The 19,822-nt window shown below is 50.5% G+C and overlaps 2 protein-coding genes across 7 annotated transcripts in view; one reads left to right on the plus strand and one right to left on the minus strand.

Annotated features, from left to right (window-relative positions):
• LOC122388711 (protein quiver-like) overlaps positions 1 to 11,358 on the minus strand; it is a 35,917-nt gene extending 24,559 nt beyond the window's left edge. The window contains exons 1-2 of one of the 2 annotated variants that reach the window (XR_006257858.1): positions 11,065 to 11,358; positions 3,969 to 4,087 (exon numbers count right to left, since the gene is read on the minus strand). Coding sequence is in view for 1 of the 2 variants with exons in the window: in XM_043380067.1 (XP_043236002.1) it covers positions 3,969 to 4,023 (55 nt within the window). In the remaining variant the exon portion in view is untranslated. Of the gene's footprint in view, positions 1 to 3,968; positions 4,089 to 11,064 lie in introns of both variants that reach the window. The other variant, XM_043380067.1, reaches the window with a different exon arrangement.
• LOC122388710 (cyclic AMP-responsive element-binding protein 5-like) overlaps positions 1 to 19,822 on the plus strand; it is a 91,173-nt gene that overhangs the window by 1,219 nt on the left and 70,132 nt on the right. For 3 of the 5 annotated variants that reach the window (XM_043380061.1, XM_043380065.1, XM_043380063.1), the window contains exon 2: positions 1,621 to 1,711. The gene's annotated coding sequence lies outside the window, so the exon portion shown is untranslated. Of the gene's footprint in view, positions 1 to 1,620; positions 1,712 to 11,431; positions 11,546 to 19,822 lie in introns of those variants that run through there. The other 2 variants (XM_043380064.1, XM_043380062.1) reach the window with 2 other exon arrangements.

The following is a 19,822-nucleotide window of genomic DNA, read 5'->3' on the forward strand; positions in this document are numbered from 1 at the left end:
CATCACAATCAGTTTGAAGTCAGTTACCAAGCTGGCCCGTTGTTTGGCTGTCAGAGCATAACTAAGGTAAAATTGAAATTGATGATAAGTAAGAGTTAGTTCTGTGGGATTTAAGCTACCTACCTAGCTGCTGTGGATATATGTTGTTACTTATTTGATTAACAAGCAATTTTGTGATTTTACATTTGCATGTAGAATATGCAAAGCCATGATAAATGATGACCTTCTGTGCATCACAGCATAGGTGGCGGAATGGCCAACAGGGAGGGCACTGGGGCACCGTGCCCTCCTTTGATTTTGGTATTTTAACATTAGCCCTATGGGCGTTGCATGGAAAGAATGGGACCAAAAGTTGGCAGTGCCCACTGCCCCCCCTTAATTGAAGGCGTTCTGCCGCTACTGCATCACAGTCTGGAAGCAACCTTTTCTTTGGACAGCCTCAAGATTGCAGCTTGCTGAATAGCTAAGATTTACACTCTTTCCTTTGAAGTAATGTTAAAAAGGGAATTTTATCCTTGCTTTATTCTTTTGCTGCTTTATCAGTATTGGAGCAAAATGCCAAAGCAAATTGTATTTCTGGAATTTTTAAACAGTTCATGCCCAGGTTCAGAGAGCTAGGAGTAGACAATGTCTATTTGGTGCTCATATGGAATGCACCGACAAGAGGATGAGCCTTAGTGGTCGACTAGGGTGGCCCAATGTTGGTCTGGCCTTTTCTTGAAAGCATTAGTACTTGGTGCTGACATAACATAGTCTGGTAGGTAGCTCATTCCAAGGGGTGACTACTCTGTTGGCAAATGACATTGACAGTTACAGTCTTAAATGTATTACCAACATACTCTGCCTCATATATTAGAACATTCTTGGTTTTTTTAAACAGTTTGTCTTAAATATGTTACCAATAACCAATATACTCTGCCTCATATTTTATTGACAGTTTGGTTTTATGAATACCTCTCCTTGTCAGCTCAGCATGTGCCTGTTCAATTATTATGCATATGAAATAAGCCATTGTCATCAAGTTGAAATGAATGGATCAGAAATGCTGAAACAGTCCTGTTTATTTCATGCCCAATCATCAGCCAGTCAGGTATCTGGGTCTTTAGTTATAGTTTTATGTGACCAAATCCATTTTGGCTTTGATCAAGCATTAAAAAAGTGTTCAGCCACGTACAACAAGTTTTGAATGATGCAATAATGATTACAAACATTAACAGTGAAAAAGATGGGTTGAGACATTTCCAAGATGTCAAAATTGGCATTTTTCCTGGCCTTTCAATTGGATTAAATCCAAATCACTTTCTGTCCAAGTTCTAACTTGTGCCATCAACCTCACTGCCAAGAAAAGTCAAAAGCTGTTGTGTCTGCTAAGCCAGCAGCATATTACTATTCCAGTTCAACTTTTTAGCTCTTATATTCGCATAATTGACCAGTGCTGTTTTTACATAGGCATGTGTTTGATACAAAGTGATTTAGGTACATTTTTGATAAGTTTCTTTTGTTTTGTTGCGTGATTTACATGTTATTAAATTTGATGTTTTCCCCATTATCACTTCTCTGCCAGAGTGGTGTGTACATCATTTATGGGTGTGACTGAACGTAGCATTGGTATCTCCACAGCTGAACCTGTGTTTCCTGCTGTTGCTGAAGCTCGAAAGTACGGATACGGTTCTTCAATTAATTCTTTGAAACCCACATCTCTTCTGATCAGGTAAGTTGGGTGCAAGCAGCCTTACTTAGGGTCTTTCATAATGAATGTTATTTTTAAAATAGCCATAGCTCAGGTGATATACATCACAAAGTTACTGTCAATACCCGAATGAAATAACAAATCATGGGAAATTATGTAGACATGACTCGCATTTAGGTACCCTTCATCGATTTTTAACTGTTTCGCCTCGCTTTCGGAGATAGATTTCGGCCCGCTGACGCAAATGGTGCACCACGCGCTTCACATCCTCCGCGCACAGCATTGCAGCAAACCTCTCCACTGTGACCTGTAGCTCTTTGAGGGTCACTGGAAGGTTCTCTGCTCGTGGCCTCCAAGACGACTGCCCAAAATCAGAAGTCCATCGGTGAGAGATCAGGGCTCCAAGCTGGCCATGGCCGCTCAGTGAGACGACTGATCACTCGTCTGTCAAAGCTGCCATCCAACCACTGGCGCTCAGCCGCCGTTGTGTCACTTCAGCGCCGTCCTGCTGAAACCAGCGGCCTTGTCTTTGAACCCCGCCAGGCACATGAGGCCAGAATTCTTTCTTGAGCACTGAGCCTCATAAGCTGGCCCGGTCACTGATAAGCCAGAAGCGAACCAGTGGACGAAGACACGCCCGTCGACCACGGCAGCCCAAAGCATGACATTTCGTGCGTTTTATTCCTTGCAGTCAACCGTGACATTCTGGAATCTGTTCACAAGCCTGTGATCATTTTAGAGCGGACATTGTGCTTCTTTTAAAAGTGTCCCCGAATCTTACGGTGGACAGCCGTGCGCTTCAGTGAGCCGTTTCCCACGACCACCCAAAACGCCTACGTGAAGAAAAAAGAGCTGACCCGTGTTGTAGGGGGGGGGGGGGGGAGGCATTTCATGTCCGCACAAAAGGGAAGTTTGGTGAAGTGTGGCAGTTTAAAATACATCAACCAGAATTAGGACATCAACATAAATTCCAAGAAATTTGCAATAAGGTAAATAAAAAAAATCATGCTTTTGCTATTTACGAACACCCTCAATTTCGCGTTTTGAAAATAACATTCATTATGAAAGACCCTGGACAACATTATCCAATATCCATCATTTCTTGAAGAGACGTTCTTGCCCCACACGGAATGCAGATGCCACTTCTTGGCACAATCCTCCAACAAATCATTGCTTGTATCCAGTCTCCATGGTTCATTGATGCGTTGGTTACATCACAAATCAAGCAACAAACTTTGTCCCATTTGTCTGATGTGGACTGTTGCTTAGAACTGATGTAATCAAGCCACCGCACATATTCTATAGCCTCAGAACAGTGACAAAAACGAGAGTTGAAGGTCCCTCTACTGGCATTTTATCTGCGCCGGACGTGGTCCTGCTGTGGGCTGATGGGAATAGGGACCAATTCAGTTTCAACGCTGTTTTCCTTTCGAAATCTCGCCGTCGTTCACTCGATGGTGATTGGTTTCGTCCTTCCTTTTCTCGTATGATTTGTTTTTCATGGAGATAGATTCGACCAATTTCGCCCATCCAACTTTTTAACGGCTTCATCTGTTTTCTGTCGTCCAGCGAGGACCATTACTAATGGATGAAACATTTTTTTTGGGAGATAATTCTGCCATAAGCTTAAGCCTCCATAACCAGGACAAAATGGAGTCCTGTTGCATTTTGCGAGGACTCTGTTGCAGATTGATGAAGCTCAGAAAGATGCGTCAAAGGGGGGAGTGACGCATCTTTATGGTTGCAGTTACGTTTTGCCAATTTCGGGAAATGTTTTTAGGGCATTATCCGGTGAAAAACTGCGATGCTCTGCGTTTGGTGCGATCTACGGTAAAGGTTTGAGTTTGACATTTGGTTCCGGAAGCGTTCCGCTGGATAACATCCTTTCAGAGCGCTCTCTATTCCTGATGGCTGATATTGCTCATTGGTGTTTTCATATAGCTTGCTTTAGTACTTGGTAGGTGACCTTCGCTCCGCTAGGACTCAATTGGATCGATCTCCATTGGATGTTGGGCTGGGTGCATTGTGGGTCAAATTTAGCATATAGCTAGCTTTGCCGTTCACTTGTCATAAATAAACAAACGATTTATGTCAAATTACCTGTAATACTTGAAAAAGCCAGAGATTTACCAAATCAGTGTCGACGCGAAGTTCAGGGAATTAGGCAGAAATCCGTTGTTATCTGTGATAGACTATGCACTATATTTTGTGGTACACATTAATATAGTTCAGTAAACAAAGATAGCACACTGCACAGTGCGTAGTTTTAGTGACGTACCTGTGGTGATAGCGTAGGCGGTAGTGCGCTGCCGCGTGCCACGCCCGGAGGCCATCTGGACTCCGGCGTGTCTCCCGGTCCCCTGAGGACGCCGTGTCAGTCGGCTACGGCTGCATCCCCTGCAACAGACCGAGAGGCAGATGTAAGGAGAGTAGAGGTGTGAAGAACAGGGTGGAGGGCGAGAGAGGCAGCGGGATGATTGGCGGTTGGTACTGGGTGGGTGGGAGAAAACATGGGTTGAAGTTGTGGCGTAGCATTAATTGACTTCTTTAGAACTATGCGAGGAATGTCTGAACGTTTGAAACACAATCAGCCAATGCAAATCCACGCCATTCTTCCCTTTATGTGGTTCCTCTATTCCACTTCCACCCTCTGTTACTTCTCCGATACACACACCAGACCATGCGTGTCTCGTTAATAGAGATAACGTCACACCAGCACGGACACGGACGGGTCGATCCCCCCCCCCCCCCGGCCATCTCTGTCCGCTGTGGCCATTGACATGCCGTGGCCGGTCGGCGTCCCTAGCCGGGGCGACGTCCTAGCTCGACCATCACTCACTCGGGCCGATCACCCCTCGGCCACAGAGACCAGAGACACAGGTCGGCGAACCGCTGTCGGCTTAAGGACGGCTCGTCCACCCACCGACGGAAGCGGCTCTAAGAGCGTCACTCGCCGCCGAAGAGGGATGTTCCGGTTTTCGAGAATGGTTTTTGTTAGGAATGACGTGTGGATGAGATCGTGTTGCGAGTCGAGAGATTAAATCAGTTGCGTTGTTGTGTGAGGCTTGGCTGTAGATTACGTCTCGCTCTTGGGGACGAGACGCACTGCGGATAGACTAGAAATAGCACTGAAAGCTAGTGGAGCCCGTATGAGTTAACTCCTAATACCGGATGCATGTTGCCCAGATCTGCTTTGTATATGTCTCTGTACACAGTTTCCGCATTATTGGGCATCCCACTAATTTCCGGACTGGCTCCCGACACTGGATGCTCTATTTCCCGCCGGGATGTGCCCCGCTCGGGTCGTTGGTCCGTCGGCGCCCCGCTGGGTCGTCGCCCCCTCCCGTCGACACCGCCGTGTCCTGCCGGCCTCAGCGTGTCGGAACGCAGCGCGCCGGCCGCTGACGCCACTGTTATGACTGCCGGCGTGCGCGGCTGATGACGCGGCGCTGATGACGCCGGAGGTAGCGCTGATGACGCCGAGTTATGTCGGTCACGATGTCCGTAGAGGTGGACGGCGGATGACCGGAGTGTCGGGTTTAACGTGTGACGGGCGGAATGGTCACTGTCTGGTTCCGGGGCGGGTCGGAGACACAGGAAATGGTTCCAGTGCCACCGGGGACAGGAGCGATGGACGGGCAGGGATTGAGCTAGCTCTGAGCTCTGAGTTTGGCGCTGGCAGGCGCGTTGCTACCAACAGCAGCAGTTTCCGATGATTGGCGCCAGATTTTACTCTGCTCATCGACTACGTCCGGATGTTCTATGCGTGCTGCTTTGCTGTTGCTGTGCGGATTCTTTCAAGCATAAGGCACGGTAATCCGATTTCTTATTGAGGACGATCTTGACAGAGCGATTGGGCAGGGGCTAGAGGCTGATAGATTTTACAAATTTTCTTGAACATTTTCATGTTTCCTCGCAGTAAATACTAAATCGTAAGTTGCAATATTGTTGCGTAATAGGAAGATGTAAATCAGGGTGTGCTACATTTATTTGTTGATACATTTTCTTCACCTCCCTTGGGGTGTGATTATTTCACAGCGCTGGCCGCTGCGATATGTTTGTCTTCGATCCACATCTTCCACAGTAAAAAATGGCTGTTAGCAAAGCAAAGGCTCGTTAGGTTTGGTACACACAACTGGATCACATACATCACTTTGGAGTGTGCCTTAAAACTCGTCTATTGCAACATCAACATGACTTGTTTTACGTCAGTTTGCGTCTGCTAAGTTTGCCGTGATGTGCAGCGAGTAACAACACATGCTTGTAATGCAATACTGAACACGCCATTTCACTATTCCGGTCGTCTTATCGCCCCATCTTCCAAATCGGCCCTGATAGTTACCATGCACTCCGCGGCATGTAAGCCCTGACCACCCCAAAGCTCCTCCACACGACTCGATTTACTAATCCTGACCCAGGCTCGCTGTTGTCGCATTCCACTGTGCACCAGCGCACATTACCCCTATTTCCCACCGCGGCGGCCCCGATGTGGCCGGCTCTGGGGGCCATTGAAGTGGACCTTGGCTCACGTGAAGCTTTATCACACGCTCGCCGGGCGCGGCCGGTCTGCCTTTCGTCGGCATTGATCGGTGTCGGTGCTTTGGGTCGGCCGTGCGGTAGCGGCAGGGCGGTCCACACAGACGACCCACAAAATATCACGATCCCTTTATCGTGCGGTGAAAAATAGCACAAATGGTGATTAATGTTCCCGCAAAGTTTTCGGGAGGAAATTACTTTGCTCGCGTTGGTGTTGGGTGGCTTAGAGCTGACGTAATTTGCAGCTAGCCGGGATAATTACACTCTTCTCTGAAGGTTGATAAACGAACGCTGAAGACGATGCAGCTCCGGGGATGGATTGATCAGGAGGAGCGGTGCGCAGACGCGTGCCATGCATGATTCTAGCTCAGATGATGCGCATGTGTGGCGGAGCATCTCATTCGAGCCGTGGTAAAGCTAGAGAAGTTGCGATAAGGCCAGTCTTGAATTGAGTGAATATTCTGGGCTCGAAATGAAACGCTGTAAATGATTGTCATTCGGACTAATAAAGTTAGGGTTTATGTGAGAAGTAGGCGACAACTCGCGTTAGACCATGAACTGAGTCCTGGGGGTAATCAGATACTCCGGGACAAATCGCATGAAATGTTAAGGACGGCCTGGTAACCAAACGTTTTGTCTGTTTTCGCTTTGAGAAGCTGCGTGAAACTGATTTGTAAGGACGCTAATTTAATTGATATTCGAGTTATAGTTCACCCGAAGTATCGCGTCTTGAGTTCGAGCCGTTCCCTTTGTTCTGTGACAACGCTTTTTGTAACGTGCGCGGTGATATTTGGGCGGCGGATTTTTGGCTTATTTTGATTTTGGAATCTCTCAGTAACCGCTTTATATGTCCAATAAGATATAATCATTGATGATATGTCATTGTCATGTCATTGAAGATATGTCATTGATGCCTTGGCGTCGTATTCATTTTTGATCTGCCGTAAAAGTAAAATTTTCACTCAAACCCGCAACTGATTGTACTCGGCTGCTCGGCTGCTTGAACGTAAAACGCTAAGTCTCAACATTGGATCAATTCAAGATCCCAACTTCCAACTCCCTGTTCATTGTCCTTTCCTTTCTCGTTCTCTTTCCCTCTTTTGTTTTCTCCCCTTTCATTTCCACTCTTCATTTTTTTTTACCATAGTGACGAATGATTAGGTGTAGGGGATATCTTTTCTCATATCGGTGATGTCAATCGACATTCTACGTGAAACATTAGGTGCCTAGGGATTTTGTGGTCGGAGTTCCGAGCCATTCCACTCACATTCCTCAGTAATTTGTCTCAGGGTCGGGGACATTCTCTGCGTTTCTTGTGGTGGTTGGCAATGTAGCAGTCAAACGACCTTGGCAAATGTCATGTTGATCAGGGTAATAGCCTTTCTCTAATCTGGGTATTTACCGCGATTTTGTGGATAGTTTATTTTTATGAACCAGATCAGATGCTTAGCATAGCAAAGTTGTTTTCCATAGTTTATGCCGGGCTTTATTTGATATACGGAGATAAATACATATGTTGTCGGCATAAAGCAACTGTCTCGCTTGGAAAAGATCACTTTTAGACAATCTGAAAGGTGATATGTTCATTTGCATAATGCATGTGTCCACCTATGCCAAAGTCCAACATTTGTGCCTATGTATCACGTAGATTTAAAACGTTTTGACTTTGGAACCTCACATTTTGCTACTACATCTCCCACATTTCCCATAGTAGTAGTCTCCCACTTGATTTACTGGTTGCAAGGTACAGCCCTCAGCAGACTGCGTGGTAGGTATTCTTTTTTCGACAAAACCGATAATAACTCAGGGGCTATGCTATCAGTCGGTCAGAACTCACTGCAAATAGATGCGCCATGCTCCACTCCTTCGATTAGGTGTATCACTAAACAAAGTATACGCCTTGTGTGGCAACAAAATGCAAAAGTTTGTTTTGGGCGCAAATATAAACTTTTGGATTTTGTTGCCGAACTAGAAGGAAAATGAATACGGTAATGATGCCAATCTAAGGTACGGAATCACGCGTGTCTTCCTGTTGCGATTTGCGAATGACCGATAGCATATTATCCGCGTTATTCTCGGTTTTGTCGAAAAAGAATACCTACCACGCAGTTTGCAGAGGGCTGTACATATTCCTCCTTTCCCCATTCATCACTTGCTTGACCTAAGCCTCCAAGGGACGTTTTGTTCCCCTCACGCGTCGCTCATATATGAATATCAATCATCCATTTTATCCAGTTATCCAGTTATCCAGTTTATCAAGCCTGTTCCGCCGCCTTGATGAAGTGAAGGGGACGTGGCGGATGATTGTGCGAGCACTTTTCACCACCTATAGATACCAAAAAACGTGTCTTGTAACCTGCAGGGTTGCTGAGAATGCAGGGAACGCTTATTGATGTTGATACGCAAAGTGCGCCTCCTCTTCATTTGCCAGTGACAGCTTATTTGTCATGCTGAGTTTTACCCCAATGGCCCACAATATACCCTACCACCGCGGTCGTAGCTGGGGCCGTGTTCCGCCCCCTCTGACCGGTCGTAAAGCGGCGAGTGCCGGCCGCAGCTCTGTACGGCCGGTCGGCCGGCGGCTATAGCCCGCGGCGGCCGGTGTCGGTGCGGCCGGGCCACAGAGCCAGCGGCGGGATCAATAGGGGCGCTACTGCGGTACTGTTTCAGCCACCGGCCGGCCGACCGCCACAGACGCCGCCTCCGACAGCCCCGGCCCGACCCATCCCGGCTCAATCCAGCCAATCGGTACAAATGGAGGGGGCGGTCCCGGGCAGATAAGAAGAAACGGTTTTACATGATTGGAGATGTTACTTTTCGGGGTTGTGGTTTGGGGTGTTGGTGCTGATCCAGCTAAGCGTGGGAACCCATCCTAACGTGTTTGGTACCTGCTCGAAACATGCATTGTGCATTGTGCAATATGCACGTTTTCCCATGTTTATTTCTGCACTAACTGATCACGGAATGGTCCGTGTGCACCGTCTTTACAACGGCTGTTTGACGTCATCCACGTGAAAGATTCCTTTTACAGGTTTCAGTGGTCATGTCGGCTGAACCATATCAGTGTTCCTTTTGAAAGGGTGTTGTACGACCTTGGGTTGCAGGCGGTCAGTGGTCCGTCCGTGGTCTGTGTAAGCCCAGGCGACGCTTGTATTCACCCAGTGACCCCTACGGGCTGGTTCTCGATGGTTATTTTAGCGCCCGACTTGGACAGTGTCCTGGCTGGCAGCGCTGTTCTCAAGGTCGTCTGATGTCATGACGAATGGCGCCTGTTTCTGGTTTGTCGAGTGGGAACTTTTCTCTGCCAGACGGGACCGGATATCGTTGCGGAGTTTGGCCAGTGTTGATATTAGTCTGTCGGGTTAATGGAGTGTTTACATTTGTAGGTGACAGAGCGGTGACATGGCTGGTGTTTGGACACGGCAAACTGCCGGGAAGATTCTCGTGTTTCCTGAATTACCGGGCGTGGCGTTAGGTTAGATGAAACGGGTGGTGCATTTGGAACTCGCCATGTGCCCCAAGATTACTTTGCTACTGATGTGCCCGGTGTGAAAAAATTCACTTCATTATGTGAGAATAATCCATCCAGGACACTACGCCGTATCGTTGAAAGTTGTGGACTTTGCGATGACTCAGCAGTTTTTCTCTGCATCTCAATAATTACCAGTAAAACGCCTTTTGGGCGACCAACGGAGCGAGCGAGAGGATGGGCCTTGCACGTGCGAAATTGCGAGGGGGTACCTCCAACTAACTTGTCCACTGCACCCTACTAACCGGTCTTTAGCGATGTGCCAAATTTCAGCGCAATCGGCCTAGCCGTTCTCGAGATCTGGAAGCGGCACACTGCACGTGCGCACGTGCAAGCGGGGTCCAAACTGACTTTTGCACGGCACCCTACTAACTGGTCCCCAACCGTGTACCAAATTTGAGCGCAATCGGCCCAGCCGTTCTCGAGATCTGGGAGCGCCCCCTGCACGTGCGCACGTGCTGTAGCACCCCAACCTTAACACATGCAGATGAATTATCTGATGGAGACCTAACTGTGTACCGAGTTTCAATTCAATCGGCCCAACCGTTGTGCCGTTATTGAGGTTGCAATTTTGGGGGTTCTTAAAAAATGTCCAACTTTACCACGCGCCACGTGCGTTGGTTGGCAAGAACGCATGGTGGCCATTACACCACAGAACTTTTACGTCCAAGTGACATTCAGTAAAGAAGACCGCTTGTCAATCGGATGTCCCGTTCCTAAGATATTAGCTTTTGAAGAGCGTCCCCACGGCCGCTCATACTCAGGATTTTCCCTTAATTCAGTATGAGACTCCGCTCGCTTCGCTCGCTCCGTAACAATTGCAGGCATTAGTTGTCACCCATTGGTTATTGGCTCGCCTGCGCGCTGCCAGGATGAGAGGATGGGAGAGGAAGGAGTACCTATATTTGCATCTAATTGCAGTCTGGACGAATAACAAACGGCGATGGAATTGGAGATACCTCGCTCTCGCAGCCAATTTGACTCGAAGTTGGTCTCAGTGAATGGGGAAGAGTCTCATTTGTGGGTTTCAAGGACAAATTCAAATAGCAGATGATTGGATGGCTTTAATCCATTTTTTTTTTCGCGAAGAAAAGTGTATGAGTTTTTAAATTGCGAAAGTGGAACATGTTAATATGGGGAAATGGGGAATATTTCAAGCATTTACATACATTTTTGTGCGAATGAATATCGCCAAACAATATTATCAACATTGGACTTACTTGAGCATTATCACAAGACACTCGCCCTATCCAATGACAGAGCTGCAACCAAAGACTGCAAGCTCTGGCCAGAACGAGCAGTAACTCACCGTATCCAGTCCGGATCGCCGCTATCCGCCGTATCCCACCGCTGCGTCAGATCCTATCCGGCCGTCGTATCTGATCTCTGATCCTTCTCACCACGGCGCGCGACCTTGCTCGGCTCTTCTCACACGGCACACCGCACCGGTCCTCCCTGCGCTCCCCAATCCGTTCCGTTAGCTGGTCACAGGCGCCGCGGGCGGCAGTGGCCCGGCTCGGCCCCGCCTGGACCCGGCTGAGCCCCGCTCCAGTCGCTCGCGCTCGCTGCGGACCGAGCGCGGTCGCCGGGCAGTGCCGGTCGGGCTCGGACGCGGGGCACGGCCGTCGGGCGCCGGGCGCGTCCAGTCGGCGTACTGTAGGACCACGGCGATCAGCCTGCGCGCGAGACCGACCGACCGTGCGCCGGGTGCGGAGGGTGCGGCTGGTGCCGGGTGTGCCGGACGGTGCTGGTGCGGAGGTGACCTGCTGGTGACCTGGACGTGGTGACCGGTGAGTGGTGCAGATCGTCGGAGTGGCCTGGTTCAGTTTCAAGGTCGCGCAGCCGGGCTGGTCGGATCGTTGGTCGGACGTGTGCTCTAAGTCGGATCCAATCCACTGACAGCCTCCAGCTCTTGGACTGACCTTTTCCCCAAACTCTCACTGAACTGCTCTCACCGGAATCTGCCCTGCACTCCGCTCACTGCCCAGCCGGCCGTTGAATCGATGTAGCACGACGGCGTGGGCGGCTTCTCAGTGCCGTCGCTCGGCCGGCTCGTCGCCAACGACGAGGGCGAGCACGCGGCCGGCGCCGTCGGCCGGTGATCGATCCCGACGGCGCGGCGCGCCCACTGCAATATTGACGCCGCGTGCCGCCGCCGGTGCGCCGCGCTCAACTGAAGCCAGCGCGCCGGAGAGACGGCTAAACGATCCGTGCCATGAGGGTCTGGCTGGGAAGGGGCTGTGTTTTACGGGGGCGCACTGCAGCGGCGTAGGTAGTTGAGTTTTACGGTAGTGCGAGGCTAGCTATTGGTCCGAGGTATAGTTGTTGAATTCCTTGGAATTTGGGGCTATACCTAAGGGTTTAATTTTAAAACGGTGTGTTCCATTTTAACATTTGGTGCCTTAGTCATCCCGTTATACTTGTGTCCCTTGTTGACTCACCCGCCAAGTTCCCTTTCATTCCCTACCGATATCTGATAGTCGCTCTTTCCTCTTCCGTCATCTACTCCCGTCCGCCACGCCCCCTGCACGTCGTAGTTCCGCCCTCTGTCCTGACAGCCACTCCCCATACTCTCCCAGCACATGTTCCGCCCATCAACCGGCCGCTGCATCGCTCCGTCTTGATCAGGCACGCCTCTCTCTCTCTCTCTCTCTCTCTCTCTCTCTCTCTCTCTCTCTCTCTCTCTCTCTCTCTCTCTCTCTCTCTCTCCTTGCTTCTCGTTCCTGCTTCCTTTTTGCACCATTTATCCCTTCATCCTCTGCTACTCTTCGATTTTCTGGCGAGTCATTTTGCTTTTCTGCTCTGCCACGTTGGTTGTCATCTGACGTGTTTTCCTTTTTACACTTGGTTAGGCGCTGTAGCTCGGATGGTCGCAAAGCCTTCCAGCACACCTGGCTTCTGTGGTGATCGGATATTTTGTTATTCTGTCAATCAAACGAGCTTTAGAGCGTTTACTTGGAAGGCGCTACCGGCTACTCATTGCAAAGATAACCAAAATGACGTCTCGTCAACATCTGCTTGTGAAGTTGTTTTTGCCATTTGTGATGATCCTATTTAATTCACTGCGCTGGTTTTGCAAGATATGGCAAGATATGACAAGATATGGCTTAATTTTGTGACTTCTGCTAATGAGACATCGTTATTGGATGTTTTCATCGTTAGCGATGTCCCGCATCTTGCTATCCGTATCTCATTCCCCGCAGCCAATCTAGTTGTGGCCAATCTATCGATTGTTACTGACCATCCCTCCCTGGACACCTGAGCGACACAATGGACTCAGGTGCAGCCACCGCAGCTCCGCGTGAAAGCACTCCAGTCTGGTATTGTCGGCAGTCCCACGGAGAATAGGTGTGAGCTTTGGTTCCGGGAAACGAGGGATGCGCAAATTGAGATGCTTTGTTAGCCACTGGTGATCAGACACCCTGAACAGGCGTGATTTTCGTTGCGTGTGCTTGGGTAAGATTTTCTTGCAGGGGAATTGCCAGGCATTAACCACAACGACGGATTCTTAAACAATGATGCATATTTGCATAAACTTTTCTTAAATTGGTCGTGCACCTTACATTACTTTTTGTTTTGCTAACGACCTACCTTCCTGTTATGCAAGGCAGAGTTGGCCTCAAATACGCCAAATCTGGCATAATTGACGGAAAGCCGTAAATGATTCCTTTTAAGAAACGAGGCCCTGGTGGCCAAATGATCGCGTTAACATATTCCATGTCCCAAATATGATCCATGCCAGGCTTCCATACGGGATTCCCCATGCACATTGCACGCTGCATGCAAGCTGATTTGCAGATCCATGCAGTCGGAACCACGTCACAGGCTAACTGGTGACTATGACTTCCTGAATCCTGGCTAAACAGCAGTTGTGTGCGGAGAGAGGAGAGGGCAGCTAGCCATGGGGATTTGTGTCTCACCGGCCAGTGACCACAACTATCTGCTGTAGGTAGAGTGATGGGGTTGTGCAGAGGGGAGAGAGAAGAAAGAGGACTATGAGGATCTGCGACTCGGCCGTCTAGTTAGTGACCACAGCTGTCTGCTGCTCGGTAGAGTGGGAGGGGCAGGGGTTGTGTAGGGGAGAGGGAAGGGGAGAGAAGGTCGTGTGGATTAGCAACTTTAACCGACCAGTGACCACAGCTATCTGCTGTAGGTAGAGTGGTAGGGGTTGTGCAGAGGGGGAGAGCTGGGGGGCAGAGAGCTGTGGGGGCCCAGACCGACTGCTATGCGCCGCTCGCCGTTCTTGGCACCGGACTCCGTCTCGAGCTGTCAGCGCGGCCGCCGGAAAAAGGCCGCCCAACATCGCTCCTCAGGGGAGAGCCTTTCAGCTCGCACCGCAAAAATAGCACCACTCCCATGTGTGAGCTCGAAAGTCGTCGGGTTTCCACTCTCCGGCGACAGACAGTTGTAACACTTCATCTGCCTGACAGACGGAGCCATAAACAGAAGCCGACTGGGGGGCTCGATTTGTGCATTCTGTCGCGACGGACGCGACTACGAGCGGCGGCGGCGGCGCGTCGGTGTGCTGGGCGGTCTGGCGCCGTCGCAGCGCGTCGTTTGGCACCGCTGCCGACGGGCGACGGTCCGTGGAGGACGCCTGTCGCCGTCGCCGCCGAAGGCGGAGGCTTTTGGCGGAGACTACGGCTTTTTGGAGGCTGATGTGAAGTCAAAGGTGGATTCGGAAATAAAGTGAATGTGAGCATAGATAATGTAAATATCACTTATATATAAGCAATGTTGAGACCTTATAAGGTCTCGATGAATGGCATTGCGACAAAGGCGTTGGATGGGGTGGGATAGAGGTTGAAGCAAAGGCGATTTAGGCGGTGAGATATGTTCGGAGGCGGACAGAGATGTGACAGAAATGAGCCGGTGGCGGTGGAGAGAGTAGACTGGGAAGGTTGAGTGAGTGTCTGTGGGGATGGTGGGGATGAGGAAGTGTTGGCAAGGGTGGGTGAGGATGTGCCGGGATTGGGAGGGTGGAGAGACCGGACATCCACACCGGGACGGCAGGACGTGTGGCCACGCCCTGTGACGCCGGAGGCGGTACCGATACGGGTGCTCGGAATGGGGCGGATGCTGTGCTGAAGGATCTGTCGATATTGAGGCAGGCCCGAAGGCATCAGGAGTTTTGCGGAGATCGGTCCTTCGATGTCGGTGCTCTTTTGATGAGTAGTTTAGACAGCTGTATTTTCCAACACATATTTATTGTAAAACAACCCCTGCGAATAAGGCTTACCGTGACATCCCACAGATAACTATCACATCATCTGCAGCGACGAGGCCAATGTCGCTCATTCCGGATCAGCCGAATATCGACCTAGACTCGGAGCCTTATTCCTTCCAGCCTGCGCCGCTGGATGCGCCACGCCGCGGGTGGGCCCTCCGACCAGCCCAGTGTCGCCCGGGGGCCTGTCCTATGATTGCTGTTTGTCGGATCCCGTCTCCGGGGACGGCCCGATTTGTCAGAGCCGCTGTCGACGCCAGCCGCCGGTGGGACCGTCGACTCCGACGGGCTCGGTCGACGGTAACGACGCGCGGGCTCGGAGCAGCTGTAGATCTGTGGGGCGAGTTTTGAGGCAGTGTCTGTAGGCCGGAGCGGTGCGGTGATGGAGGAGCTGATGGTTATCGGTCGGGGGTTCCTGGGTGAGGGATACTCTGGCGAGCGTTGAGCAGGACCGGTCGAGATATGGTGCCATGAGTTATGCCATTTTGACCTACTGGCTTGGTCGTTGAAAGTTCGTTTTTAAAAATGGAATAAAAAAGTTTTGAGACCGGTTTACGCTCTGCTTACATCACCATGGGTGAGATGGTGTCACCTGTTAAATCAACTTTATTGAAGTGTCAGTATCTGACGCTTCAACACCTCCTCATCGGCCACAAGCTTCCCTTCTGCCCTGAATCGGTCTCCCTCGACCCGTGCAACACTCGTGTGCAGCCGTGCACACGGCGACCGATGCACGGTATTCATACAGTGCACTGAACCTAGCACACAGGAGCCCCGGTTCGGGACAGTCACTGTTGGTTTATTGCTGAGCCAGCACCGAAACGAGCTCCGTGCCGATTCAGCGCTCCGCCGCTGCTTTTGTCAACTGTAAAACAGATACGAGCTGGGGACTGGGTGACGGAAGGGGTTGGTATCCCTGTGACAGGTGCAGACCGGATGGTCTCTCTAAAAGTCTAAACTAACTTGTTGTAGTCAGAATATTTGCGATATATGATTGGTGATTTTTATTATTGGATAGTGAATAATGGACAGTGATCAGTGGACGGTGGACGTTGGACGGTGGGTTGAGAGTGGAAAATTGACTATGGACTGTATTCTACAGACTTTAGACGGGGGGGGGGGAAGGGTAGACAGTAGCCTGTACCCGTCGTGACCGCGGTGTCTCACTTCTGGCGAGACACCGTCCAGCTGTGTTTGCCCATCGTCTGTGGCCGAGCTCCAAGGTCGCGGACTGCAACCGACATTCGCGCGAGCCACTGGAGATTGTCGCTGGTGCACCGCAAATGTCACAGGTTCCGGGGATGACCTGGGACGATCCTAGGCCTCCCTAATTGATATTAGTACCCGTGTTTTCTGAGGCGACGTGTCAGCTCTAAAGCGGATCGTGTGATGGTGGGCGGCTGCTCACATGTTTTGTACAGGTGCCAAACGGCGATGTCCACTGGTGTCTGCGGGTGGTCAGGGGCGGGGGGGGGGTGAGGGGTGAACTGAAAGCTTGACCGGCAGAGGGGTGAAGTATTGATTTGATAAAGCACCAAACGCTGCTGTCGCTCTCGAAGCTCGCTCCCAATAGAAAGCTATCATGCAGCTGAGATATTTTGACCAGACCTGGCGCTTTGCTTTCGATATTTGAAAACACGCTACAAAACTCCATTATTGAGTGTGTGATTTCGTTCCATTTTATTCAGGCTTTTCGTTTCTTGTTTGTTCAGACCGGCTGCCGGTTTTCCCTGGGAATAGCAGACAAGATTGGTCTGATCTCGCTCTAAAGCCGAGGCGCTAACTCGCTGTCTGGATGTCGGATTCCGGCTCCCAGCATTTTTACAACTTCAGGCGAAGGGCTTTGCGTATCATTTGTCTGCTCGTAAAACTTTTGTTTACGATGAAATGGCCTGCAGAAGTTCTATTCGGGGTATGGCAGCGTTCTTTGTAGTGTAATGGCGCAGTTAGTGAAATTTAGTATTCCTGCTTTTATGTGTGGGTAGCATAAAGAAGATATGACAAAGCTATAACAGATCGATTTCCTCCTAGCTGCTCGTTGGGCCCTACTCGTGTGTGCTGGACGCTAGTAGACACGCCAGGTTAGGAGACCAGTGTGTCATTAGCCATCTTACCTACGACGGGCTATGCCTTTTATGATAGTCAAACATAAATTTATTCACCAGATGGAAAGGCTATTTAGGTGCATCTGAGCGTATGTTTGACATGCCTATAAGAATCGCTTTCAACGGGAACGGAAATCCTCCGTATTCACTGCCTCAAAAGTCGCCGTGTTCGGCCGAGGTTCATTTAACAATTCAGCGCTCCAGGGCATACGTGCGTGGCTTCGGTCGGATTGGACGCAGTTCGGAAACTGAGGGATGAAACGAAGGCACTCCTCTGCCTGACTCAGCGCTGTGCGGTGGCCGAGAGAGTCCCAGCGGCTGCGGCTGACCACGACTGGTATGCGTCTCCTGGAACCCTGGGACGGCCCGCATTAGGAAGCCCAGGGGGCCAGAGAGTGCGCCGAAAGGTGATGGTCGATTGGAAGAATGTCTGTGCCGACTGACGAGTGGGCTGACGCACAGCTGACTCGCGTGGAATGATGTCCGGGCGGGAGTGATGTCAGGGCTGAAATGATTCACCCGGAAGAGCGCTGAGCTGGAATCGGCCGCCTAATTCGAGCTCGCTGTTCTTTGTGAGATATTTGGGCTCGTCACCTCATGACATGAAGCGGTACTGACCTTACTTTGGCTTGTCTGACAAGTGGATACCAACTTGATTTTAACTACAATTAAATTGGTCAAATCTAATGCGCATGAACGCAACGTTTCGTGCTGGTTGTTATACCGGCTACTTACGTCATTTCACGTCACGAAGCATAATATTTTGAATCACACTCACGCGATGGTTGACAGGAGGCCGGGTGTTCGTGGACCGCGGACGCTGGACACAGAGGTGACATCATTCTGTTTTATGTAGTTCTACGCTCCGGTTGCTGAGTCTGCTCGGCTTGGGTCGGCTCTTCGTCTAGAGTCGATGCTCTTTGATGCTAGTTGTACCAGGCCGGATCGATTCAGATCTGAGCGGACTTATGGTCCAATTTAGTCGAGTCAGGCTAGAGTCGAACGACGGAAATACCTTGGTAGGTCAGGTCAGGCCAGAGCAGGGGCGGATCCAGAAAATCTCCAAGGGAGGGGCCATTAGAAACCAGGAGGCCCCCCCATAATCCCACCTGTTGGAGGCCCCATCTACCCACTTGTTGGCCCCCCCCCCCAAAAAAAACTGCGTCTATTGAGCTTATCTAGCTGTTCAGGCAACATCTCAACATCTGTGCAGGCTTGGAGGCCCTCTGTGCAGGTTAGGAGGCCCTGTAAAAGTGGTCATCTCTGTGAGTATAAGAGACCTCCAAGTTATGAAAAGCTTTACCAATCTTCTAACAAAGAAGTCTTCTCAGCTAGTCTTCTAAGAAATAACTAAGTGGGTAGGTTAAAAAAAACTCATCGGATTTCGGCCACTTTATTTTCAGGAGGCCCCCTTTTCAGCTTTTTAACTTTTTAACTTTTTATTTTATTTTTGAAAAAAATCGGCCAAGGGGGGGGGGCCATGGCCCCCATGGCCCCCCCCTTGTATCCGCGCCTGGGCCAGAGTCAGATTAGGTGCGCACCCATGACCGAGCAGGCCGGATAGATCTGACCGGACCGACTCTGAGGCCGATTTCGGCCCGGTTCTGACGTCGGTCAGAGCCCACCCAGCGCGGCTGCTGCCGGTACCGACCGACGGGGCAGTGTGGCAGTGCAGCAAACAAACTACCGTCGACGTGGATCGCACCTACTGCGGACCACCGGCGACGCTTCGACGGGCTCGCTGCAGCTGTACCCATCGGTCGGTAGACGAAACAGTCGGCGGCCGAAACTCACCCGATGTCTTGAGTCCTTTCTTTTTCTGACTGGGGTGAGGGAGGGTGCTTTTGTTAAATGTTGTGATGCCTACCTGACATTTCCTTGTCTCACGTGGCTCCAACAGACTATTTTGGTAGCAATTGCCTGCGGCGTCGGCTGGTGGCCGTTCCAGGCTGACCGTGACCGATTGGTTGGCGATGACGTATGAATCAGCTGTGACTCAGAAGGGCGCCGGCCGGCTGTGGGGCGTTATTTCTGCCTCCGCCGCCCGCCGGCCTCGCGGTGCACCGTCCGGCCGTCGCGCCGGTGTCTGCCGGCTTCCCGGTCCAGGAAAGATAGCGACACGGTCCTGTGTCCCAGCTGACATCCTTCTCAGCGGGGCATTTTTACGCCGGTGACGAGATAAGCCATGGTACTTCCTGCGTGAGCGGAACGGCGCCGAGTGCGCAGCGCGTTTCTGGCATTTCTCATTCCCTCTGGTGATATATCGTTGTGGCCTTGAAATGGAATTGCGGTACGAGGAAAGTAATCCGTGGTTCTGAATGCGACTGTGGCTAGAGACGAGATTTGCTAGAAATGAAACGTGATAATTAAACCATAGCGCGTTTCATCGATAATTACGATCGCCAAAAGCAGTATGGATGCTTCCTTGCCTACTTGCCTATAGTTCTGCTATAATACAGGCACGGCTCGTGCTTTACTACTTTCACGAGGAGAAAATGTTTATAATACGGCGATTACCGATGAGTAGCCTTGAAAGGCTAAATGTTGCAAACAGTAACCCCTTTGTTGGTTTTCCTGCCGCCAAGATTAGTCATGCATGCCACGTTGTGACGCTATAATCAAGACATGTCGGCACCCTTGGCAATCATGCTGGCTCGAGTTTTGATATAACATGCTTATAAAGTACGATGCTACTGCTTCTAAAAAGTAATTTATAAGCCAAATAAAACGAGGGA

The sequence above is a fragment of the Amphibalanus amphitrite genome, unplaced genomic scaffold (genome assembly GCF_019059575.1).
Source record: "Amphibalanus amphitrite isolate SeventyFive unplaced genomic scaffold, NRLGWU_Aamphi_draft 000333F_arrow, whole genome shotgun sequence".
Lineage (NCBI taxonomy): Eukaryota > Metazoa > Arthropoda > Thecostraca > Balanomorpha > Balanidae > Amphibalanus > Amphibalanus amphitrite.